General features: G+C 37.6%; 1 protein-coding gene across 1 annotated transcript in view; it reads left to right on the top strand.

The window, feature by feature from the left end:
• LOC127547842 (hepatocyte nuclear factor 4-beta-like) overlaps positions 1-26,381 on the top strand; it is a 70,221-nt gene that overhangs the window by 33,957 nt on the left and 9,883 nt on the right. The window contains exons 5-7 of the mRNA XM_051974914.1: positions 11,133-11,288; positions 19,689-19,776; positions 25,841-25,993. Coding sequence (XP_051830874.1) covers positions 11,133-11,288; positions 19,689-19,776; positions 25,841-25,993 — 397 coding nt within the window. The remainder of the gene's footprint in view (positions 1-11,132; positions 11,289-19,688; positions 19,777-25,840; positions 25,994-26,381) is intronic.

Here is a 26,381-nt window from a genome sequence, read left to right as displayed (position 1 = left end):
ATGCAATTGACTTTTTGAATACAAGCCTATGACTTTACATTGATCCCTATAATATTAATATATAGACCATCTGATATTTACACTTATACTTACATTTACAGACTATCCAGTTAAACACCCACATTTTACAGAAGAGAAAGCCCCTTCTTAGAGAAGCAAAATGATTTGCTCTCTAGGGTATATATATATATATATATATATATATATATATATACACACACACACACACACACATACACATATATACATACATGTATACACACAAGCTATACACATGTATGTGTATATATATATGTGTGTGTGTGTGTGTGTGTGTGTGTATATATATATATATATATATATATATATATATATATATATATAAACCCTCACAAGGGTATCAGAGTCAAGTTCAGGACTCTTTCTACTTGACCATACTTTAAAGATTAGAAAATATTTTATATAGATTGCCTCATGTAATTTATTGATGAAACTTGGGAACAAGGGGGACAATTAAGGAATCATGAAATGATAAACTCCTAGAATTTGGGGGCTAGATAGTGAATCGTAGCTACAGACAATGATTCTGGTGAAGCTTATGAATATCCCAGCTCATTTCAAATGTCATCAGCATCCTTTCTCCCAATCTCCAACCTCTCCAGCAGCACAGAAGAGAAGCCAGAGAAAGGCTGCCCCCCCCCCCACAAATCATCAGAATCGCCCGTGATGAAATTGGGTTGGGAAAGAAAGGCAGTCAGTCAGCCCTTCTGAGAGGGAGCCCAGATTTGCAGCCACCTGGCCAGCACCTGGAGTTACTCCCTGAAGTGACCTCCACCAGCAGGGAGGCGATGTATGGTCCTTGGGTCCTCTTGCTACCCACCCCCTCTCCCCATGTCCCTAGGAGAGATGTGCAAAATGACCATAACAGGCAGGAGATCCAGACACGGCTGACCTGCCCCATCATGAATAGAGAATCCTGTCTAAGGCAGCTGTCGAAAAAAATAAGAAATAAAAACCAGGCCTCTGGCAGCTGCTGACTAGTTTGGTTTCTTTCCTGAAACCACCATCCATCTCGGCTCAAATGTCACTTTTTTTGAGCTCATCCCCAAGGGAACAGATTCTGCGGGGTCTTTCCCTGTCTTGATTATGGGTGTCAACTCGACTGGCCACAGTCATGTTGTTCCTTGTCTGGGGGGTTGTTCCACGGAGGCTGAGGTTGGGGGCGTGGGGGAATGGAGGTTTGTAAACGGCTCCACACGGTTTGGATGGAGGGATGGAGGCAGGAGTTGCTGGACCTTGCCAAGGACAGACTCTGACCAATAAATCGCTCAGTAGTCGCCGTTGTGAAGTGGGGACAGCGGGTGCCAGGGCACCAAATCACCAAGGTCACCACCAACCAAAGGCATTTTTTTGGAAGTGACAGTGTAACCAGAGACCAAAAACACATGGAATTTCACATTTCCAATAAATCTGTCGATGCTACTTCACAGAAAAGGGCCTGTGGCCTCCAAGCTAAACAGCCAAGTGGGAAGTGAATGAGCCAGCGTAGTCTAATGGAGAGAACACATGGGCCAGGAGGGAAAAGGCCTGGGTTCCAGTCCTAAGCTGAGCTGGGTGACCCAGGGGAAGTGATTTCCTTTCTCTGGGTCTCAGCTTTCGTCGCTATAAAATTAGAGAATTAAGTATAAATATATGTGTGTGTATAAATATATATATATATATATGTAGAGAGAGAGAGAATTATAAAATTTATCTTATAAGGTTAATAGTAAAGACATTCGAGGCACATATTAGAAAGGTAAAAGACCCAATGACTAGTGCTTTCTAATTCCAAAAATCATGGGGCAAGAATATTTTCTGGGGAAAATCTTGTAAATATTTGTACTCCTATGATAGACCTAGAAAGGATAGGCTTTCTTTTTTTTTTTTTTTTTAATGGATTAAAAAAAAACAACAATAAAAACCAAGATCAGATTAACTGTTAATATGAATACAGTAAGGATCAAAACCAAGCGGGAGTCAGACCTCCCAGTGCATTTTGGATCCGGGCCCCTTACTGGGCAGGGTTGAACAGCAGCGAGTGTGTGGGCCCCTACATCCAATCATGGCTGTTTATTCACCCTCTGGGAGGCTTCATGATATGGTAGAATGGGAATTGGCTCAGAAATCAGAGTGCTTGTGTTCAAATTTGATCTCTGACAGAGGAGTTCTGTGATTTTAGGCAAATCATAGTCTTCCTGAACGTCACTTTCCTTAACTTTAAAACATGGACTTGGTTGGGTGGCCTCTGAAGAGCTCTGATCATCCAGAGCTAAGAAAGTCGTAACCTCTTTAAATGACAGTTTCTTCCTCTATAAAATGGGGAAAAAAAAATCATCTCACTTGTGCTACCCACAATGGATTGTTACGTATGATCGCTTGTGAAAGCCTTCAATGTCACAGAAGTGGGAGGCAGGGCTATTATCACTCTCCAGTCCTAGAAATTCAGTCTTCTGGGGTATTCAGAATAGGAATAGGAGAACAGTGAATAGGAGACTCAGCTTTTACAGACTCATAGAATGACAGAGCTAGATGTTCCCTTAGAAAAGGGAAAGTCAGAACTGGGAGGGCCCTAGGGATCCTCAAAGAGGGGCATTGATTTACTCCAAATCACAAAGGTACCAAATGACAAAGCTGGAGTTCAAACTGAGGTAGTTTGAATTACAGTTTTTCTGTCTGCTGTCACTTGTCATTGTTGCCAGTGCCCTCACCCAGAGAGCTCCCTCCTTCTGATTTGCCTTTTCTGATTTATTGTTGGTTGGGAAACAAATAACTAAGTTTGTTACAGCTAAGGGTAAACTAAGAATTAACAGTTCTCAGTGGGGCTGGTAGAGCTTTCCTGAAAATGCATGAGCCTGGAGGTGAGCACTTTATGACAATTTGTTCTGGTTACTCAGGGTTTTTGTTTTTGTTTTTTGCTTTCCTTCTCATTTTCAACTCACTTTTGAATAAAAGAGATTATCAGGCACCTCCACTTTTTAGATAACTGAGGTGTTGCTATGCTAGACATACCTACCTCCCTCTCTCCCTCTCTGTCTCTGTCTCTCTTCTCTCTCTCTGTCTCCCTCTCTTCCTCCCTCTCTCTCTTTCTCTCTCTTTTCCTTTCTGTCTCTCTGTCTCTCTCTCTCTGTTTTCTCCCTTTCTCTCGCTCTCTCTCTGTCTCTCTCTCTGTGTCTCCCTCTCTTCCTCCCTCTCTCTCTCTCTGTCTCTCTTTCTTTCTCTCTATCTCTGTCTCTTTCTGTCTCTCTCTTTTTCTCCCTTTCTCTCTCTCTTTTCTTTTCTCTATCTCTTTCTCTCTGTCTCTGCTTCTCTCTCTCTCTCTCTTTCTCTTTCTCTCTCTCTTTCTGTCTCTGTCCCTCTTTTCTATCTCCCTCCTTCCCTCCTGCGAGGAGCAAACAAAGCATCTGGAAAGGTGTTGCTAGGATGCAAGGGAATTGAGAAATGAATGGGGCTCGGAGCCGGGCTGCCCTGATCCTGCACTGAGTAGGGACCGGATGAAAGCCGGCAGACACCTGCCAAGGCCGGAGCTGTTCATTAGCCATGGAACCACGCTGAAGGGCCCGGCAGCATCATTCCTCTGCGAGTAAACACTGAGCTATAATATGGTGAGAAAGACCCAACGTCTTGTACTTGGCCCTAACAGGCAGAACGAGAAACAACTGGGGCAAGTTGCACAGTGGCCATCCAAGGCTCAAAGTAAGACAAACTTTGGGAGATGCCCCAAATGATAGTGAGATGGTAGGTTTCCCATTACTGAAGGAGAGAATGGATGGTCCTTTGTCAAGTACGCAGAATATTGTACTTAGGGTCAAGAAGACCTGAGTTCAAATGTAGCCTCAGACACTGTGTAATGAGACCTAGGCAACTCATTAAGCCTCTGCCTCAGTTTCCCCAGCTGGAGAATGGGATAACAATAGCACCTACTTCCCAAGGTAGTTGTAAGGATAAAATGAGATATAATCTGTGAAGCACTATATAAATGTTTCTTCTTCTTCTCCTCTTTCTCCTCCTCCTCCTTTTTTTCTTCTTCTCCTCCTCCTCCTACTTCATCTTGTCCTTCCCTGTCTTACTCCTCCTCCTTCTTTTTTTCTTCCTCCTCCTCCTCCTTCTTCCTCTCCTCTTCCTCCTTTTCTTTTTCTTTCTCTTCCTCTTCCTCCTCCTCCTCTTCCTCTTTCTTCTTCTTCATCATCATATTCTTCTTCTTCCTCTTCTTCTTTCTTCTCCTGTTACTATTTTATGGGAGCTGCCCTCTCTACTCCTTGACTTGAGAAGTTGAGAGCAGTTTCTGGTGATTCTAAGAGAACTGGTCAGACTTGCCAGGTAAAAATTGTGTCGGGCTGGCCAAAGCCCTGGAGCCTGGCAGGAAGGGTGGGGTTTCCTAGGCCTTTGGTGCAGGCTGACAGAGCCTGTGGCATCCTGAAGGCCCAGCTAGTGAATCAGGATGAGTCCCAGTGAGGTCTGAGACTGTTTCTGTCTATTTCTAACATCAACTTGGTCCCAATTGAAAGGAAAATCTTAAGCTTTTTGTCATTCCTGACAACAGCATGAGTGAACCTGTCTCCAGGATCTTGCATCTGCCATATGTAAAGATGTATTTGTGTCCCAAATTCACTCCTGTCCCTATCTGATGCCTAGAATTCTATTATCTGAATTTTATTGCTTAAATTAAGGATTTTCCAGAAACTTGAAATTAGGAGGTTCCTCAAAGTCTTCTGGTGCAATCCATTTCTAAGAAGAATTCTCCTCTACAATATCTCTGAGCCGTTATTTCAAGATCTCCAAGGAGAGGGAATCCACTACTTTCTGAGCCAACTCATTCCTTTTTTAATTCTAACTATTGGGAAGTTTTCTCTTGTACTGATCTGAATCTGCCTCTCCAGCTTCCACCCAATTCTATCTATCAGGACCAAAAAGAACATCTTTTTCTCATTATGATCCTCCAAGTATCTGAAGACAGCTCTTATGTTCTCCTCCTCCTATCATCAACTCATCCAAATATTCTCTTCTCCACCCTAAATGTCCCAAAGTCTTTCACTTCATTCTCAATATACCATATTTACCATTCTGGTTGGGTACTATTCATTTCTCAACTCCTTTGCATCCTGCCAACACCTTTCCAGATGCTTTGCTCTCCAAAGGGGAGGGGAGAGAATAGAAGGGAAAGAAGGGGAGAGAGAGATAGAGACAGAGAGTGTTTTGGGGAGGCTCTCAGCTTTTCAAATCCCTCCTAAAATGCAACGTCCAAAATTAAAACATAATACCCCAGAGATGGTCTAAACAGAGAAGAATATAGTGGGACCATTTTCTCTTTAATTTTGGACAGGTTGACAGGGGTTCGTAACTTTTCTGAGTCTTAAACCCCATTGGTAATCTGATAAAGTCAATGGATGCCCTCTCAGAATAAGATTTTAAGATATAGCAGAGGGGATGACATAGGAAACCAATTATATTGAAATATTGTGTCAAAATATTTTTAAGAGTTCCTAACTCCAGTGAATCTTTGCTTTATGATTTGATACTTGTAAAAATGCCAACCTCCCTGAAAGGAAGCCCACCTTATCTGCTTTCAGTCCTTTATACCTCGCTATGAAGGCACTTTGAACAGGTTTCCATGGTGGAAAGGTATTATGAGGATGCTTCTGACCAGTCTTTTAGAAGGATGTCGAGTCCAGACACAGTAACCCCTCATTACATGGCAATATCTACTGCAGAACTCTAAATCAGCTTCTCCATCCTTACTCATCCATTGCTGAATGCTCTTGGAGAGAAAATCATGCAGCCATGGTGACCAAATGCACAATCTTATCTCATTTCAACTGGGTCCTCACCATTGCACAGCAATTTTTTTATTATTCCTTGACTGGGTCTCTATCACACTCTCCACTATGGCTATTAGAAATACTCTCCTCTCTGCTCACAGCTCCTAAACCACTCCCCCTCTCTTTCTTTCAGGAAATTTCTAATTTCTGAGGAAATAGGATATCTGTCAGTTCTGAACTCCCTCTATTCTCCCAATCCCATCCCTCAAAATGCTTCTTCATTATTCTCATTCTTTTCTTTGCTCCAGATTCTGATAAAGATGGGAGTCTTTTCTTTGCTCAAGGTTAATTCCTCTACTTGGTTTTTTGACTCTCTTCTTTCCTGATGCTTCTAGGAACTCACTCTCTCAATCACTTCCTCTTTTTCACTCTTCTTTAATTTCTCTTTAGTCATCAGATCCTTCCCAATCAGTACCACCAACAAAAAATGCTCAGATTAACCTCACACTAAAAAATTAATTTAATTTAAAAAAAACTCATATGACCCTATCTTCTTTCTAACTTTGTCAAACTTCCCCAAAAAATTGTCTATTCTTTTCTTACCTCCAATTCACTCTTTCATTCCTTGCAAATTTGGCTTCTGGCCCTACCTCTCAGGTAAAATATCTTCTCTCCTAGGTTACCAATATCTCCTAACTGCTTTAGACCTTTCCTTGGCCCTGTCAACATTGTCTTCATCTTATAGATGAGGAAACTGAGACATAGGGTTGCTAAGGGTCACACGGCTTATTAAGTGTCCAAAGCTGGATTTGAACTCATGAAGATGACTCTTCTCTACTTCGGGCCTGGATATTCACTCCTTCCTTAATTTCTCATAATTCTCCTCCTTGCCTATCTGACCATTCTTTGCTGTTTCATTGTCATCCTTTTGACCAGCAAAGTTGAGCAGTTCCTGCCTCTTTGATTCTATACTATCTGTTTTGGCAATCTCATCAACTCAAGTGGACTCAATTTTCTCTACTTAGATAACTCCCATATCTATACCCGCTAGATATCTCCATTGGACATGGCCCCCAAGACATCTCAAACTCAACCTGTCCAAAAAAGAAATCATTATATTTCCCTTCAAAAGATAACAGCAACTTATCAGCAGGATAATACACTATGACCAAGTGGGATTTATTCCAAGAATGAAAAGCTGGTTCAATATCAGGAAAATTATTACCACAATTGACCATATAATAACAAAACCAACAGAAATTATATGGTAATCTCAATAGATGCAGAAAAAGCTTTTGACAAAATATAGCACCCATTCCTATTTTTAAAAAATTTAGAGAGAGTAATAAAGAGATCTTTCCTTAAAATATATTTGCCTTCAAAATTTTTCACTACTCCAAATTTTGAAATTTCTGCTTACAGATCCACTGTCTTCCCAATTGCTGAGGTTCATAACTTTGGACTCATCCCCAATTCCCAATCAGATGCCAGATCTGGTCAATCCTCCATTCACACAACCGTCCACTCACACAACCTTTTCAGATGGTCCTATCACTTCCTATTTAATCAAAGTTTCTGTCATCATTCTCATGAATCACTGCTATAGTTTTCTATTGCCTTCTCTACCTCCTGTGTCTTTTAACTCCAATTCATCCTGTTTTTATTATTGGCCAGTCATTTCAATCATGTCCAATTCTTCAGGACCCAATTTCCGGTTTTATTAGCAGAGATCCTGGAATGGTTTGTCGTTGGAGCTCTCTGCACTATGGTCCCATTTAGCTGCCCTAATTCCTATAGATAACTGCCAAATACACCTCCCATATAATCGCCTTTACTGGCTTATTTCGTGGTATATGCATCTACATGTTCTCCATCACAATAAAACTGACTGCTATTATACCCCATATACAACATATCTGGGTGTTCCTTGTCTAGAATGTACTCCTACCTCACCTACCCCTCTTAGATTTCTTGGTTTTCTTCAAAGAACCCTTCCTGAGCTTTTTCCTATAGCAGGCCTTTCCTGATTTTCTCAGTTACTGTTACATGGTCTCTTTTGAAATTCCTTTGTATTTACTAACTTGTGTATATGTTGTATCTCTATCCCTTATCCCAACCCCAGAAGAGTATAATCTCTTTGAAGGCAGGGACTAATTTATTTCTGTCTTTGTATCCTCAGTTCCTAGAATACTGTCTGGCCAAGAGTCAGGAATTAATAAATATTTGTTCAGTTGAATTGAATTGATTCCTGATTCAACTAGCCAATAGGATAAGCTCTAACGACCAGAGTCAGACTTTCAATTCAGTCCACTAAATATTCACCATGTGCCCACAGAATGTTTGAAAGGACCTCCTGAAAGTGTTGAATGAAATAGAGAGGTTTAGATAAGGGTCTTACCTTGTGGTTGCTGACATTATTATTCAGAGCCCTCTGTCACTCTGATTCCATTTTGCAGGATTAAAAGCTCATATTTCTATAACATTTGAAGATTTACAAAGTTATTTCTAACCTTTGGGTGGGGGAGCTAGACCAAGTATTATCTATCCCTATTTATGTTATTATATTATATTATTATTATATTATTTATATTATATTATATTATATTATTAGATACTATATAGTTTTTATATAATATATTAATTATAAATTTATATTATAATATAATATGTATAATATATACATATGTATGTATGTACATGTATAATATGTAATTTTATATATTAATTATAAATGTATATTATAGATATTTGTATTATATATTATAGATAATTATATAATATATGTCATATGATATACGTATTATATAATATGTATCCCTACATAGTGTATAGTATAACATAATCCCTATATAGTATATAATATAGTATCCCCATGTAAGAATATAAATATCCCTATTTATACTCTTTTACTATCCCTATTTTACAGATGAGGAAACTGAGTAGAATTACTTGCCCAGAACCATGTTCTTATGCAAACACTGTCTCCAGCCCTCTTTTCACTCCATCATGCTATCATCCCTCTCTGACTTTCTCTCTGTGTGTTCAGATCTTGCTCACTCCATGTTCTGGCCCCTAGCTGCCCTGAACCCTAAACTATGGTATCTCAGTTGGATCAAACCAAGAGCCAAATGCTTAAATATTACTCTCTGTGTCCTGACTACCCAGAAAAATTTCCACTCCCTCAAGGCCCTACACTCAGGTAGAGTGGAGTAATAAACTCCAATTTACTATTGCTGATGGTAAATAGCAATAACAATTTATTTGCTGAGTGAATTTACTGCTGAAATAGGCACCTTTTGACATAAACACCCAAAGGAATGGCTCTCTAATGGTTGAGTTTTACTCAGCATGATGGGATTGTGATCTTGTGGCTCTCCAAAAGGGTCTAAAGCCTAGGACCTTCTCACCCTATAACTCACTCAAATGACACCTTCTCTGATAGTGCTTAAGGTTGGTCCAAGTAATTCCACATCCAGGTTCAGAAAATGAGTGACATGAAACAGTAGATACATTATTACTATCAGCATGATTTAAAGGAATCAAAATTTGAATCCCAACTCTGAAACTCTGTGTGATCCTGAGTAAATGATTTCATTTCTTAAAACCTCAGTTTACACCTGTGTAAAATGGAGATAATTATGGTACTCACTGTATCACTGAGGTGCTGAGAGGGAATCATTTTGTGAGCCTTAAATTAGTCATCATTTTACATTGTTCTTTGCAAGTTTCCTTTGGTACCATCCAAAAGTTGGAAGGTTTACTATGGTGTATATCTCTGGGTGTACCAACTGTATACACAAGAATATGTAGACTCACAGGAACCCAGTCTGACAATCGTGTCTAGTCAACTTACTGGCAAACACCAACAAATTGATTATTTGGCAGCGAGGGGATAGAGACCCAAGATCATTGACATTCTCCCTTGTAGCAGGACCACAAGTTGATTTGGGAGGTCTGCCCGGGGCTTGAGGGGGGCTTGGCTCTGTTCAGCTTGTATGGCTTCCCCAGAGTACAGAGTGGCCAGGCAACTGACCACAAATGAATGGGCTTTCAGAGCCCTTTCAACTAGTAATTGTCTGCTTGTATTACATGGGCTCTGGTCTTCTAGCCAAAGATTAGACACACGGAGAGAGACAAAGAGACACAGAGAGCAGAGAAGGACAGAAACAGAGACAGAAAGATGGATAGACAGGATAGAAATAGGGACAAAGAGATAGAGGTAAACTAGAGAGATGGAGAGGGAGAGAGACAAGAGACAAAGAGACAGACAGGGATGGAAACAGAGATAAAGAGACACAAAGGAATAGAACAGAGGGAGAGAGAGACAGAGACAGAGACAGAGAGACAGAGTCACAGAAACAGAGAGGGATGGAGACAAAGAAACAGAGTCAAAGAGACACAGAACAGAGATATAAAGAGATGCGAAGAGAAACAAAGTAGATACCCAGAAAGACCCAGAAGTTACAAAGTTGTGATTTTTTAGAGTCCTTGAGTCATTCTATCCTGCTCCCAAATTTTACAGAATAAAAAACTAAGGCTCAGAGAAAAGCAGTAACTTCATCAAAGTCAGAAGCTATGGGAGGAACTAGGACTCACATCTCCTAATTCTCCAATCTATCCTTACTCTGTTGTCCTAAGCCGTCTTTTCTCATTGCAGCTGGATTTTGGTCCTGGATCCGATATTGATACGGACAATGTCTGTGTGTCCTTCCTCGGGCACTACCTGTATAAGTTTTAGCAAAGCATTTGTTCTTCCTTGGTCTCAGTTTTCTTATTTGTAAAATGGAGGATGAGACTAGGTAGCCACTTTCCATTTAGAGAATGTGAGTTGTTAGATGTCGATATCTTGGGCATGAATGTAAGAGAAATAATGTATATAATACAACTACTGAGTAATTTTCAAGCCAGCAGGATGGTATAAGAGGAGCGGGGTGGGGGGGAGGGGTTGGGAGTCTCACTTTCCCCAAATGAGAGGGGTGGCCCAGTCCAAAAGTTCTTAAGTTTTTATCCTGTCATGACTCCACTCTGACAGTCTGGGGAAGTCTGAGGACTCCCTTGTAGAATCAAGTTCTACATAAATGCATAAAATAAAAAATACGTAGGATTACAAAGGAAACCATTGAAATACAGATACCAAAAAAAGAAAAAAGAAAAAAGATCATGGGCCCCAGGTTAAGAACCTGTGATATATATTGATAATCTCTAAGGTTCTATCTTGGCCTGATATGGTTTTGTTCTGATTTTTCCTTTAAAACCAAAACTTGTCCTCCCCTAGCTGGTGCAGGGACTTTGTTAGCTCTAAGCTCCCTCTTCAGGAAAGTCAGCTAAATGACAGTCTTTCTCTTTGCTCCACAGCACTCCTCCATAAACCCTACGAACAGAACCGATGTGACCTCGAAAAAGGTGGCCACCATCAGCGATGTGTGTGAGTCAATGAAGCAGCAGCTGTTGATTCTGGTTGAATGGGCCAAATATATCCCAGTGTTCTGGGAGCTCCCACTGGATGACCAGGTAGTGACATTAAGGTCCTTAATTTAATATGATTACAACATCCTTTCATTCACCTTGTCTCACCTGAGCTCCATCACATCATTCCCCCCCACCCCCCGGGGGATATCAGTTGGGCAGGGATTAGAGAGGAAAAGTTCTATAGCTCCTCTGAGCCTCAGTTTCTTCATCTGCAAAATGGAAATTATAAGAGCACTTACTTCAGGTTGTTGTGAGATTCAAATGAGATAATATTTGTAAAGTACCTGGTATACAGTCAGTGCTTAGTAAATGTTTGTTCCTTCCCTTGAAATCTTGTGCAGCTTTCCAGTTTCAAGCTAGAGTTGAGGACTAAGAAGAGAGATGGTTACTTATTAATACTTAGACTTCAATTTTATATTCCCCAAGTATCCTAATCCTGTGCCCTACACAAAAACAATACTAAAAACAAAACAAAACAAAACAAAAAAAAAAAACAGGACAGCTAAATGGCACCAGGCCTGGAATTAGGAAGACTCTTTTTCCTGAGTTCAAATTCAGCTTCAAACACTTACTAGCTGTGTGACCCTTAAAAAATCATTTCACTCTGTTTGCCTCAGTTTCTTCATCTGTAAAATGAGCTGGAGAAGAAAATGGCAAACCACTCCAATATCTTTGCCAAGAAAACTCCAAATTGAGTCATGAAGAATCAGATATGACTGAACAGAAACAACAAAGAAAAAATAAAGACCTAATGATGTTTCTTCTATTAGAGCTAACAGAAAAGGGGAAAGGGGATTACAGAGAAAGAGTTGTATAAAGGAAGGGAATTACAAAAAGAAAAAAAAGCTAACACAGAGTTTGAAAAGTAGTAAAAATGAGCAAACAGTTGCAAAAAGAAGCCATTTCATTGATCAGGAACAAGAGACAGAAGGAAAAACTCTAGAAAAATTCCCAAAGGAGAAAATTCTCTATTACATTTTTCTAGACCACCAGAAATGACAATGCAACAACTGTAAGAAGCCCCAGGGTGATTGAGAAGACCCACAAAAGAATTAAAAGAAATAAGGGTGAAATGTGTACAGTAACTAGAAGTCTCAAGTTAATAAAAACAAGAAAGAGATTTGAATACTTAGAAGAGATGAAATTCCTGTAATAATAGATACTATTACACATATGCAATGTAAAAACTGCAGAGACAGAAGAAAAGGAACTTAAAAATGAAAAGAAAACATAATTGGAAGAACATATGAAAACTCTATAAACTATGGAAATTGTATAAGATGGGAAGAAGAAATAATAGAATTAAAAGTGTCCTGGGCCAGAGGCATCAAATTCTATCAAAACTCAGATCAAATTAAAATGCAATTAGGGATTAACAAAAAAAAAAATACAATATAATGTTAATTTTCTAAGTCAACATGTAGACCACAGGATCTATTTCAGTTTGATACTACTGTCCCAGACAAGCAGGAACATCATAGATAAGAAAATAATACAGGAAATTTTCCAAGAAATAATCGTAAAGTTATTAAAAGTATTGGAAAGAAAGCAAAATTTAAATAATTTAGCTTTCAGAGGGCATCATCTACAGAGAAAAATCCAAGGTTGAACTCTACAAGAAATGTCATTCTCAATCTTGAATATTGTACCTACTAGCCAAAGGGCCTGGATGGAAAGGATCAGCAAATAGGTAACAGACATTTCTTAAGTATTTATTGTATGTCAGGTACTGTTCTGAGATCTCAGGATACCTATAAGAGCAAAAAATAAAAACAAAGATTCTTCCTTCCCTGAAAGAGTTCATACTCTAATGGGCAAAGAGAAGGGACAAGGAAGATAGCAATGGGCCCTAGGTCCTGGTTGCCAGGTAGCCTGATGATAAGCTACAGGAGCAGAAGGATAGATGTAAATATAAAAACTTCTTGAAGATAAGAACTATTTTCATGTTTTTCTTTGTATCTCTAAGATCTAGCAGAGTCTTCTGCACATAGATGCTTGATAAATATTTGCATTGAAAAAAAAATAAAGTAGAAATCAAAGTAAACTTCAATAGTTTGAAATGAAGTCAAATAAAGAAAACTGGCTAGGTTGGATGGAAGAAATCTGTTTGAGGAGACAGGGACCAGATTAGTGTAAGCAAAACAAACCACAGAGACCAAGTGCTCATTTTAAAGAGGTTTTTTGGGTATAGTAATTGACATAAAATAACTTAATGGACAAAAACACAAACATAGCAATTATAACTCTAAACAGGGATGGATTAAACTTTTCCAGAAAAAAAAAAAAAGAAGGTAAATGGAGGGGGGGAGAGAGGATGAGAAATCTGCTGAATAAAAGACAAACATTTAAAACACATATACCACTACTAACTTAAAGTGAGCGTCTGGGCAAAATCTACTATTGTTCGGGCAACTCTAAACAGAAAGAAATTGCAGTCATAGATAATTCAAAAGTTGAGACTTTTTTAAAAGAGAAAGGTGGATAATAGCAAGATATCTAAGCAAGAAAATTAGATTATGTTTGAAGATACCATAGTCAATGAAACTTTAATATTAAGTACATATTCAACAATATTGTCAGATTTTTTAAATGTTTTGATTAGTTTTAGTGATTTTTTTCTCCTTTTCCTCTTTTTCTTTTAAAAAATCTTTCTTATAAAGAATGGATAACTGATGGGGTTGGAGAAAATTTAGGTGATGTAAATACAAAAGATATAAATAATTTTTAAATATATATGCAACAAATAGCCTACCTTCTAAATTCTTAAAGTGAAAGCTAGTCAAATTGCAAAAAGATATTGATGGCAACATAATAATTTTAGGAAACTTTAACATTCCTTTTTTAAACTGGATAAATCTAACAAAAAGATTTCTTGGCAAAGACACTGGAGTGGTTTGCCATTTTACAACTCATTTTACAGATGAAAAACTGAGGCAAATGGAATTAAGTGACTTGCCAGGGTTACAGCCAATAAGATGAACAGAATGATGGGGCAATAATATTTTAAGACTATTGGTGATTGTGAATTAGCATATTACACATAATATTTATTAGAATTAGAAGATAGGAGGCAGTTAGGTGTAGAGTGGATAGAGCACCAGCCCTGAAGTCAGGAAGACCTGAGTTCAAATCTGGTCTCAGACACTTAACACTTCTAGCTGTGTGACCCTGGGCAACTCACTTAACTCCAATTGCCTTAACAACAACAACAACAAAATAATAATAATAATAATCAGAAAATAACTTTACAAAAATTGATGATTCATTAAGGCATACAGAAACAAAAAAGATGGGCATCTATTTGGTGTAGTAGATAGAGCACCAACCCTGAAGTTAGGAGAACGTGAATTCAAATCTGGCCTCAGACATTTAACACGTCCTGGTTGTGTAACCCTGGACAAGTCACTTTACTCCAATTGCCTCAGTAAAAAAGAAAAAGAAATTAAAAAGTTAAAGTTTACAATAATAAATATATGCTTTTCAAATAAAAAGGCATAATAAAAATTATAATTAATAAAGAAAAGCAAAAGCGACTAATAGCATATTAAACATTGAATTATAAAGTTCTCAAATTAACATGCAAGAGCTAGAGATCTTAACCTCAGAACATCCTAGAGGTTGGTTCAGGTAGATTTATCAAGCATTTAAATAGCAATAAATAGCCATGCTACAAAAATTATTCTCAATAATTGAGAAAGAAAGCATTCTATCAAATGCCTTTTTGGCATGAATATGTCCTAAAGATGCTAGATAGGTGAGTAGTCTGCAGTCAGGAAAACCTGATTTCAAATGCAGTCTTAGACACTTCTTAGCTCTGTGACCCTGAGCAAGTCATTTGACCCTATTTGCCCCAGTTTCCTCATCTGAAAATGAGATGGAGAAGGAAATGGCAAACCACTTCAGTTTCTCTGCCAAGAAAAACCCAAAAGTGCTCACAAAAAGTCAGCAGGACTGAAAGCAGTCAGCAACAAAAACTCCTTCCTATTCTTTGATAACATGAAAACTTCTATGATGGATCTACAGTGCCAGGTATTGTGCTAAGCACTGGGGATACAAAAAGAGGCAAAAGGCGGTCTCAGGCCTCAAGGAACTTATGGGGGAGACAACATACAAACATATATACAGGATACAAGATATATATTGGATAAATGGGAAATTATCAATAGAGTGAATACTTGGACAAAATCGATTATCCTTCAAGCAACTCTAAACAAAAAAAGAAAAGCATGAGAATTAAGAGAGGTGGGGAAAGGCTACAATGAAAGATAGGATTTTCCTGGGTCTTGAACAAAGTCAGGAAAGCCAAGAATTGGACAAGAAGAGGGAGAGCATTCTAGACATTGAGAACAACTAGAAACAATACTTGGATCAGAGACATGGTTTTCTTTAAGAAAAAATCAAGGAAATCAGTTAAAAGTTGAGGGGATGGGGGTGGAAAGGAAGTGAAATGTGTGTGTGTGTGTGTGTGATGTGTAACAAGATCAAAAAGGGGGAGCATCTTATGAAAGACCTGAACAACAAACAATATTTTGTATTTGATCCTAAATGTGATGGGGAGCCACTTTATGGAGACATGGTTAGACTTGCTTTAGGAAAATTAGTTTGACAGCTGAGTGGCAACATAAGTGAAGCGATTGGGGCCTGCCCCAAAGTGGCAGCAATGTCAGAGCAGAGAAGGGGCCGATGAATATAGCAAAATTGACATTTTGGATAAAGAGAGGAATTCTCTGATGATAAGGAATGACTAGTGCAAAGATGTGTAGATGACAAACAGAAGTCACTCATAGAATCAGTGAGAAAACCAATCAAATTGATTATTAATTTTAGCAAAGGAAAATAATATGAAATAAGTCTATAAAAATCAGAATTTTCTATTCATTACTAACAAAACTCAGGAGAAAAATGATAGAAAGAGTTATAACATTCAAAATAACCACATAAAAATATCTGAATTACAACTACGGCGACACATATAGTTCTTATAAAAATTCAACCATAAATCATCCTTTACAGCAATAAAGGAAGACAAATAATTGGAGTCATTATTTGTGGTTGGGCTAAGTCAATATAATAAAAATAATAATAATTTTTAATTAACTTATGGATTCAGTGATTTGCCAATTAAAATTCCAAGGAGTTACTTTATAGAACTAAACTAAATAATAAAGTTCATGAAGAAAGTGCAAAAAAAAAAAAAAAAAAAGGTGTTGAATTTCAAGAGAAATAATGGAAAAGTATGAATTTAAGGGACATCATCATCATCATCATAGCCAACATTTATACAGTGCTTATCATAGACCAGACACTGTGCTAAGTATTATACAATTATTCTTTTCATCTGATCCTTACAAAAACACTGGGTCATAAGAGAGAGTATACATCACAAATGTTATGTTTGGATGCATCTATAAAGATAGTTGGTCCTTTAAGAGGAACCTTAGAAACCTTTTCTTCAAAAATCCATTGCCAATTGTGTAATAGCTAAACAGATGCTCTACTTTACCACATTGAAAGCATTGATGATTCTTTCTGGAAGTCCCTTGCCAAAAGGGATCCTGTCTTCCCATGTTCAAATCTTGAGAAGTCTACATCATAGCCTGGGTATAAAAGGTATTTGTGTTTATTGTGGCACAGCATCTTATGACCTCCTCTAAAGAAGCATCCTTGTATAGTCCTAGTATAATTCTTCTACAAACCTCAGTAGCATTTTCTCTAGCAAGTTGTCTTATCATAATTTCTGTTGCTGCATTTTCACCAATAGTTCTTGTGACAGCTGTCTGCAGACATCCCACAAAATCACCAAAGGATTCATTTGGATCTTGGGCTATTTTTGTGAAGGCTTCTCCTCTATCTTGTTGTCCTGGGAGAAAGTCCCATGCTTTGATAGCAGCAGAAGCAATTTGCTCATATGCTGTTATAGAGAAATTAATCTGTGCTAAAGTGTCTGCATAAAGACCTAAATCTGCTAGTTGATCAGAGGTGACTGGTATATTAACTCCAGTTTGCCTATTTCATTGGGCTTGTGTTCTACAGAGTTCACTATACTCAGAAAGGCACAACAAGTTTTGTCCAGGTTCTAAAAATGTCCTTGCTATAGATTTTCAATTATTATGGGTTAAAACTTCAGAAGCCAAATTCTCTAATATCATCTTAACATAAGACGGTGTAGATCCATAAAGAGTGCAAGCCTTTTTCAGATCTTTGATAATTTCTAGATTAAAAAGAGTGTATTTTCTTTTTTCTTGACCTGAAGAGTCATACTTTTCAATCACAAGATACATTTCTATTCTTAAATCAGATTTATCTTGTCCTTCCTCTTTAGTTTTAATTAGTGCCTTTTGTAATCATGTCATGAGGGGTGGACAAAGCTGCTTCATGGGTGGTGCTGATTGTGTCACTACCCCTCCCATTCTTCCTCCTCTCTCCATTCTGACTCACAGTCTGACTGACTGTCCCCAGTTTCTTCCAGCAGTCTGCCAGTCTGCCAGTCTTCCCTATAGCACAGGAGGCAAGAGAGCCACCACAAAGATAATCCAAGATAGATTGTAGAACTATCATCTCACCATGCTAAATACTAAGTATATGTAAACTAGAGAACCATTGTCTCATCAATTCTAGTGAGTTAATACCTTGTTTCATGTATACTTCTCCAAAATTCCACCCTCTACACATAAGTGCTATCATCACCCACATTTTACAGATGGATAAACTGAAGCAAACAGAGCTGAAATGATTTGCCAGTAAGCATCTGAGGTTTCATTTGAACCAGGTCTTTCTGACTCCAGACCTGATGCTCACTACCTAGCTGCCAAGAAAAAGACTTGTATGAACTGATATGGAATAGAGAAAATAGAACCAATAGAATAATATGCATAAAGTCTATAATAATGTCAATAAAAGCAACAGGAATATGCTACCAAACTCAAATTTAATAGAGATGAATCAACAAACATTTAGTAAGTGCTTACTGTATGCTAAAGTTGTACCAAGCCCTGGATACCATTAAATAATCATTTTAATTGTTCTATCTTGGTCTCAGAGAAAAGGTGATGAAACACACTTAATGCCTCTAAAAGGAGAGAATGAATCATGTAGATGTACAGGATGTGCCAATGCTATTAATATGACTGCTTTTTCTTGGGTTTTATTTGATTCTTTTCTATTTCTTTAGAGGATTGAATGTAGCTGAAGGAGGACAGGTAATATAGGAAAATGATTATTGTTGTTTGCCCTTTGTTTTCAAAGAGGACCATTATATTAGGAAGGGGACGCCATGACTTGCCAATGAAATGAATTTAAATATCTAAAACAAAAGACAAAGAAAAAACTTTCTTCTTTTTAGAAACTAAAAAAACCTGCTGTACAATTATATTTGGGTTCTGGTCCTAGTCCTGCTCTGAACTATGTGATCTTAAACAAGTCAAGTGCCCTGTCTAAGTTGTTTTTTTCACTTATAAAATGAAAGGGCTGTTTTTGTTGTGGCAAGGAACTGGAAAGTGAGTGGATGCCCAGCAGTTGGGGAATGGCTGAATAAGTTATGATATATGAATGTAATGAAATATTATTATTCTATAAGAAATGATAAGCAAGCTGATTGTAGAAAAGTCTGGAAATACATGAAACTGATGCTAAGTGAAATGAGCAGAATGAAGAAAGCATTGTATACAGTAACAGCAAGATTATGTAACGATTAGCTGTGATGGACTTGGCTCTTTTCAACAATGAGGTGATTTAAGGCAATATATTTGAGATGGAAAATGCCACCCATATCCAGAGAGAGAACTTGGAGACTGAGTAGATCAAAACATAATATTTCACTTTTTGTTATTGTTGTTTGTTTGCTCAGGTTTTTTAATGTTTTTTTCCCCTTTTGATCTAATTTTTCTTGTATAATATGACAAATATGGAAATATGTTTAGAAGAATTGCACGTTTAACCTATAATAGACTGCTTGTTGTCTTAGGGAGGGAGGAGGCAGGAGAAGAAGGGAAAAAATTTGTAACACAAAGTTTTGCAAAGGTGAATATTGAAAACTATCTTTGTATGTATTTGGAAAAACAAAATACTATTTTAAAAAATTTAATGAAAAGGCTGAACTCATTCCAACTCTAAAGAAATCCTTAGCCTTCAGGCTAAAGGAAAGTCAGCATGATCCAGAAGGGAGAAAAAATGGGAAAAGCCTCCTAGTTTTTAGTCATGGTCCTGACTAGACCAGTATGAAATGAATGTTACCTCCTTTCTCTGGGCCTGAGATTCCTGTAAAATGAAAGCAGATTAATTAACATTCTAAAACTGATTTAACAGTTAAAATTCAATTGAATTAGTGCTTTTTAAAAAAAATCTTTCCTCTCAGCTAACGGATTGTTCTAAATCTCAAAGATGTTTTCTAGCTCTTCTTCCAATATATAATCAATTCTTTTCTCTTTCATATGTGACTTGCAGGTGGCATTGTTGAGAGCCCATGCTGGGGAACACCTTCTTCTTGGAGTTGCCAAACGATCTATTCCCTTTACGGATTTTCTACTTTTAGGTAAAAAACAAACAAAAAAATAAACATTTCAGAATTCTTTTTTCTTGATCTGCTTGAACTTCCACTGTAAGCCCTTTACTGGCATTAAGTAAAATCATCACTTCTAGCACTGAAATGAGAGTGCTAGCCATGGATCTGTAGTTAGGAGGAGCCAGTAGATAAGACCAATGTTACAGAGTAGTTGGGATAAGCTACTTGGAGGAAAGATGATATCCAGATTGCGCTTTGATGGATGGAGAGAACATTAAATTTGAAAAACAAAAGGGAATAAGGTATTTCTAAGTGAAATAATCAAAGATACAGAGGCAAATATGTGGGGGGGGGGGGGGGGGAAGGGAGGGAGAGTCACAGAATCTCCCAATCTTAAACTTGGAAGGAACTGCAATCCAACCCATATCCCAAATGAGAACCCCTACTACAAATATATTTGGCAAGTGGTCATTTAGCCTCTATTTGAAGAACCTAAGGAAGGGAGAATGCATTACCATCTTGAGGCAGCCCATTCCATTTTTGGACAGTTCTAATTGCTAGGACGTTTTCCCTGACATCAAACCTAAATTTATCTCTTGATAACTTTTACCCAGTGCTCCAGCTTCCTCTCTTTAGAGTTGAACAGAACACATCAATTCCCTTTTCCATATAGTAGCCATTCAGATACATGAAGGCAGCTCTCATTGCTCTCCTAAATCTCTTTTCCACTAAATATACATCATAGGATTATAGTTCCAAAGATGGAAAGGATCTTAAAGGTGAACTAATCTAACCTCCTCCTTGTACATATGAAGAAACTAAGGTTCCAAGAGTTAAGTGACCTGTTAAAGATCACACAAGTACCCAAGGAGCCAGGTTCAAATACAAGTCCAAATTCAGTGACATTTGCCTTATATCTTGCTGTCTACCTATATCCACAGTTTCTTCAGTCTTCATGTGATATAGACTCAAGGCTCTCCACCAGCTTTGTTACCTCCCTTTAAATAGTCTCCAGTTTACCAATATCCTTTATAAACTACAATGACCAGAATTGAACACAATATTCCAGCTGCGGACTGACTAGGGCAAAAAGGGTCATCTCCTTATTCTTTAAAACTATCTAAGATTGCATTAACTTTTTGGACTAACTTACTTTTGATTCATAGTAAGTTCACAAACCATTAAGACCCCCGATCTTCTTCAAACTGTTGCCTAACCATGCTTTTCCTCACGATTTCTTTGAACCAGGTATAAGATTTTTAAATATCTTCAATCTATGTGTAATTCTCTTTCTAGTACATTATGCTGCCTTTAAGGAAAGCAGGATAGGATGAAAAGAACCCTAGATTTGTAGTCAAATGACAAAGCATGGGCCTAAATGGACAAGTCACTTCCTCTAACCCCAAATTTCCTCCTTTAAAGGAGAAGGAGATAGTCTCATACTGTTTGATTGGAATATATTTCCTCCTTATCTCCAGCTCTCAGAATTAGGTAGATCATCTAAAAAGAAAGCTAGGAGATTGTAATGGATCGCAAGCTCAAGAAAAATCAGTGGGTGCTACAAAAGCTGCTGTGTTCTTAGTGTGAATCAAGCAAAGCAGCAACCAGTGGTTGGACTAGGGAGGTTTTACTCTATTCTTTCTACAAATAGAATACTGAGCTTCATTTTGGACTCAATATTTCAGAAAGAGTCACAGAAGTCAAAATCTTAGTCTTGGAAAGGAGCACAATTCACCCCATATCCAAATGAAAACTTTTACTGCCCTGAGAAAATTAATAGGGAGGGTGAAGAGCCTTAAGATCATATCTTGAGAAATTGTTTGAAAGAAAAGGGGACTTTTTAGCTGAAAAAAGGGAACATTTAAGGGAGGCCATAATAGAAGCATGGTAGCAATAGCACTGGTAACCTGGGTTCAAAACCTTTCTCTGATGCTGACTACATTTGTGACTTTACGTAAATAAGTTAACCTCCCTGAGTCTCCATTTCCTCATCTAAAAGTGGAGAGTTGGATTTTATAATTTCCAAGTTTCCTTCTGGCTCTAGCATTATGATTCTGTGATCATTTCCAAGTATTTGATAGACTCCTTCAGAAGAGAAATTTCCTTTTATTGGCCCCAAAATGTGGAGAAAGGAGCTCTGGTGAGAATGAATGTAAGCAGTGAAAAGATAATAAAGCTTGATCTAAAACTTATTATTGTAATGAAAAAGTGGAGTGACCTGTCCCAGGAGGGGGAGGGCCCCCACCTAACTTGGAGTTTTTTGTGACATATAAAAAGTTCAAAAGACATAGTTTTGGGGTAATTAATCACTTTGTTAATCATGCTGGCATATAATTAATAAAAGGGGTCAAAGACCCCTCAGGGAATGCATTCAATACTTATATGCCCTTGAAGAATGGGTGGCAATCAGCTCTAGTTACTTTACAATTAATGAGATAATGAATATTATCATGAGATGTGGGTTAATCTGATCACTCAGTCTTGGACAAACAGATCTATCTATACATATATCATCTCCTCTAAGGTCATCTAGACCAGGGCTTCTTAAACTTTTTCCACTCAAGACACCTTTTCGCCAGAAAAAAAATTTTATACAAGTACATAGGTATTTAAAATAGGTATACTAATCAAACATTTACTGATAATTATATTTTTGTGATCCTCACATTCAGTGATGACACACAGTTTAAAAAGTTTTGATCTAGACACAAGAGAGAATCCACATTTTCCCAGACCTGTCTGAGTAAAACACAATGGGCCAGAATCCATCAATTCACTTAAATTAAAATTTCTTTTCCTTTTGAACAGATAAGAGTTTTCCCTCTCATTATCAGTGCTGCACTTCAAAGCCTGCCTGAATAACCTAAAATTTCTGAATGAGGAAGTAGAAAGGGGAGGGAAGAAAAGATGGGGAGAGGAGAAATCTTCATTCTAATTCAATAATTGTTATTGATATAAGAAAGAAAGAATCATTTTTCTCACCTTCATGCAAAGACTGGATGACCACTTGTTGAGTATACTATAAAGGGATTCTTCTTCAAGAGGGTCATGAAAATATGATTATCAGTAAATATTGGATTTGAATATAAACACTGAGGTTCTTCCAACCCAGAGATTTTTTGATTCTTTAAGAATTTTTAATCATCCTTCAGATGTTAAATATTCTACAAAGTCTTCCTGCTCTTCCTTCTCTTTTCTCAAATGACCTTGTATTGATTGATCTGTACATATATTGTATATATGGTATACATTGAAAGTGCAAAGACCAACAACAATCCATAGGCATCATACTTTGAGGGAGTTTGTACCATAGGGAAACTGCATTGTAATATGTAACATGGACAGAATCATAGATATTAAAGTGTATATAATATATACAAAGATAACTAAATACAATGTATACAAAAGTATTAGTTTTTTCAAGGATGGCATAAAAGCACTAAAAAGTGAATAAGGAAATGCCTCATGTTGAAAAAGGTGGCATTTGAACTAACATGTGAGGGGATCTAGGGATTTTAAAAGACAGAATACAGACAATGCTAAAAAACAAACAAACAAAAAAATAGCAACAAAGATAGGAGGCAGAATACTATATATGGAGAATAACAATTAGACCATGTGAGCTAGACCACAAAATACAGGAGATAGAATAATATCAAATTAACCTAGAAAGTCTAAAGTCATATGGGGAAAGGCTTTAAATACCAATCACAAGGAAAAAAAAATATTTTGTCTTGCAGACAAGAAACAGCTTTTGAAGCTTCTTGAGGAGGGGAGGGACGTGCTCAGATCTATGATATCCATTTGGTAACTTTGAGGATGATGGATTTAATAGGGAGGGACTGGAGGAAGGGAATTCAGTCAGGGGGTTATGGTGATAGTCCAGTCTAGAAGTCATGAGGGGCCAAACCAGAGAGGTTACTGTCAGAGCAGAAAGGGGACATTGTGGGGGTGAGATAGAATCCTGGGGCTTTAGAGTAAAGTCCATCCTAATGCTAAGGATCCAGCTTTGTGAATGTTGGCCCAATCTGTTAATCACTGCCTACTACTGTGTCCCCATGTAGAAGAAGGCATTTACAAAAAAACAACAACATGGCATTTACTTAATAAATAAGCCAGTCCCAGAAGCTTTAAGAAATTTTCTTGGTTTTTGGTGCTGAATTGAGTTGCATAGAACAAGGAAGGAAAAAGGATAGACTAAAGTTAGAGAAAAGTAAAACCTTTAATAATTCAAATTTCATCAGAGTAACTGAGCATATCCTAGAGCACCACCTGCTGTCAGGAAGAGTTACTGTATTGTACTAGTAGAGTTGTCTCCACCTACATTGATTCTACAAAGCAATCAATAAACACTTATTTAGCACCTACTATATGCTAGGAACTGTATGTTGAGGACAGCTGGGTGGTGTAGTGGATAGAGCACCTGGCCTGGAGTTAGGATGACCTAAGCTGAAATCCACCTCAGACACTGGCTGTGCAACACTGGGCAAGTCACCACTCTTATTTACCTTAGTTCCTCATCTGTAAAATGGGGACATACTGGAGAAGGAAAATGGCAAACCACTTCAGTATCTTTGCCAAGAAAACTCCAAAAATGGGGTCTTAAAGAATCAAAACAACAATAGTGTCCTAGAGACTGTGCTAAATACTGAGAATTTTAAAATTGAGACAAAGTCCCTGTGAGACAACAATTAGCAGAGGGAAAGCCCTAAAAATTAAGAGCAGTTCTCAGGTTTGGTTTTTTTTTTTCCTTTTTGATCCAATTTTTCCTGTGCAGCAAGATAACTGTATAAATGTGCATACATATATTGAATTTAATATATTTTAACATATTTAACATGTATTGGACTTGGGGAGGGGTGGGGAGAAAGAGGGAAAAATTTGGAACAGAAAATTTTGCAAGGATCAATGTTGAAAAATTACCCATGCATATATTTTGTAAATAAAAAGCTTTAATTAAATAAAATAAATTAAAAAAAGAAATTGAAAGCAGTTGGAAAAGGCATCTTATAGAAGATGGGATTTTAGTTGGGATTTAAAGGAAACTCAAATTTACTTATTAAATGTGAGCTTTCCTATCAGTATTACAGAGAGCTAGATTTAATAAGTAAAAGAGGCAACTGCCTGTATTGTGCTATATAATGGAATTACCAACTCCTACTGAGCCATTGCCCTAAAATACCTCCTAAAACCATTTAACTTTTGTTTGAATTTTGACCACTGCCAATTCTACATTCTCAGTAATCCTCAGTCATTTTTGTTGTTGTTCAGTAGTGTCTGACTCCCCATGACCTACTTTGGGTTTTTGGCAAAGATACTGGAGTGGTTTGCCATTTTCTTCTCCAGCTCATTTTACAGATGAGGAAACTGAGACAATCAGGATTAAATGAATTGCTCATCATCCCACAGCTACGCAGTATCAGAAACTTAATTTGAACTCAGGTTTTCCTGACTCCAGCCCTAGTGCTCCATCCATGGTACCACCTAATTGCCCTATATAATGCCTTCAGTTCTATGTTAAAATGTAAATCCTCATCAGAAGATTGGATTTGATTAATAAACGAACTAGTCCTGTAGGCTTTAATGGACTTTTTGTTGAACTTTAATTGAATTAATTTGATTGAGATTTAATTGAATTTTAAGATTAGCCATTTAAGATGAATGAATCCATTTGTACCTTTCTTGAGAGCAGAGTTTAGGGGAGAGGACCAGATCATAAGATGTGTGGAGAGGAGGGGATATACCTACAATGAAGTGAAAAAAAAACCCAAAAGGGAGTGGTTGGCTATCTCCATGATTTTTGCCCCAGAGTAGGCTTTAGTGTGAAATGGTCATTATTTAAATGGGCAAAGGACTGTGTTTATTTGAAAAGTTCAGGTGGTCATTTTCTCACATACTTATTATCCTATGAGATTCTCTCCCAGTCCCCAGTCTAGAAGTATATAGACTCCAGTATGTCTACACATAGATATGCTCAAGGTCATTTTTTGGCATGTGTGTGATACATTTTCTGTATATAGATAGGCTTTCATGACAAGTGTACCAGTTGACAGAGTCCAATGCAGATGATACAGCTGTTTTCATTCCTCTCCAGGAAATGATTTCATTATTCCTATGCACTGCCCAGAACTGGAAATTGCTCGAGTTGCTATAAGAATATTGGATGAGTTGGTCAAGCCTTTGAGAGAAATCCAAATTGATGACAATGAATATGCTTGTCTTAAAGCTATTATATTCTTTGATCCAGGTAAGAGAACTAAAAGTCACTAGTCTCTGACTCTGGCTATGCAAGAGAAGAAAGAAAGAAATGAAGGGAGAGAGACAGTGACAGAGATAGAAACAGACAGACAGAGAGGAGAGAAGAAAAAGAAAGAAAGAAGGGAAAGAAGGAAGGAAGGAAAAGGAAAGAAAAAGAAAGGGAAAAAAGGAGGAGGGAGGAAGGAAGGAAAAGGAAAGAAAAAGAAAGAGAAAAAGAGAGAGGGAGGAAGGAAGGAAAAAAGGAAGGAAGGAGGAAGGGAGAGAAGGGAGGGAAAGAATGAGGAAGAAAGGAAGGGAGGGAGAGAGGAAGAAAGAAACAAAGAAATTGAAAGAAATCAAAAAAAGAGAAATTGAAAGAAAGGGGGGAGGGAAAAGGA

The sequence above is a fragment of the Antechinus flavipes genome, chromosome 2 (assembly GCF_016432865.1).
Source record: "Antechinus flavipes isolate AdamAnt ecotype Samford, QLD, Australia chromosome 2, AdamAnt_v2, whole genome shotgun sequence".
NCBI classification, from domain to species: domain Eukaryota; kingdom Metazoa; phylum Chordata; class Mammalia; order Dasyuromorphia; family Dasyuridae; genus Antechinus; species Antechinus flavipes.
This window is presented reverse-complemented; position numbering and strand designations above follow the sequence as displayed.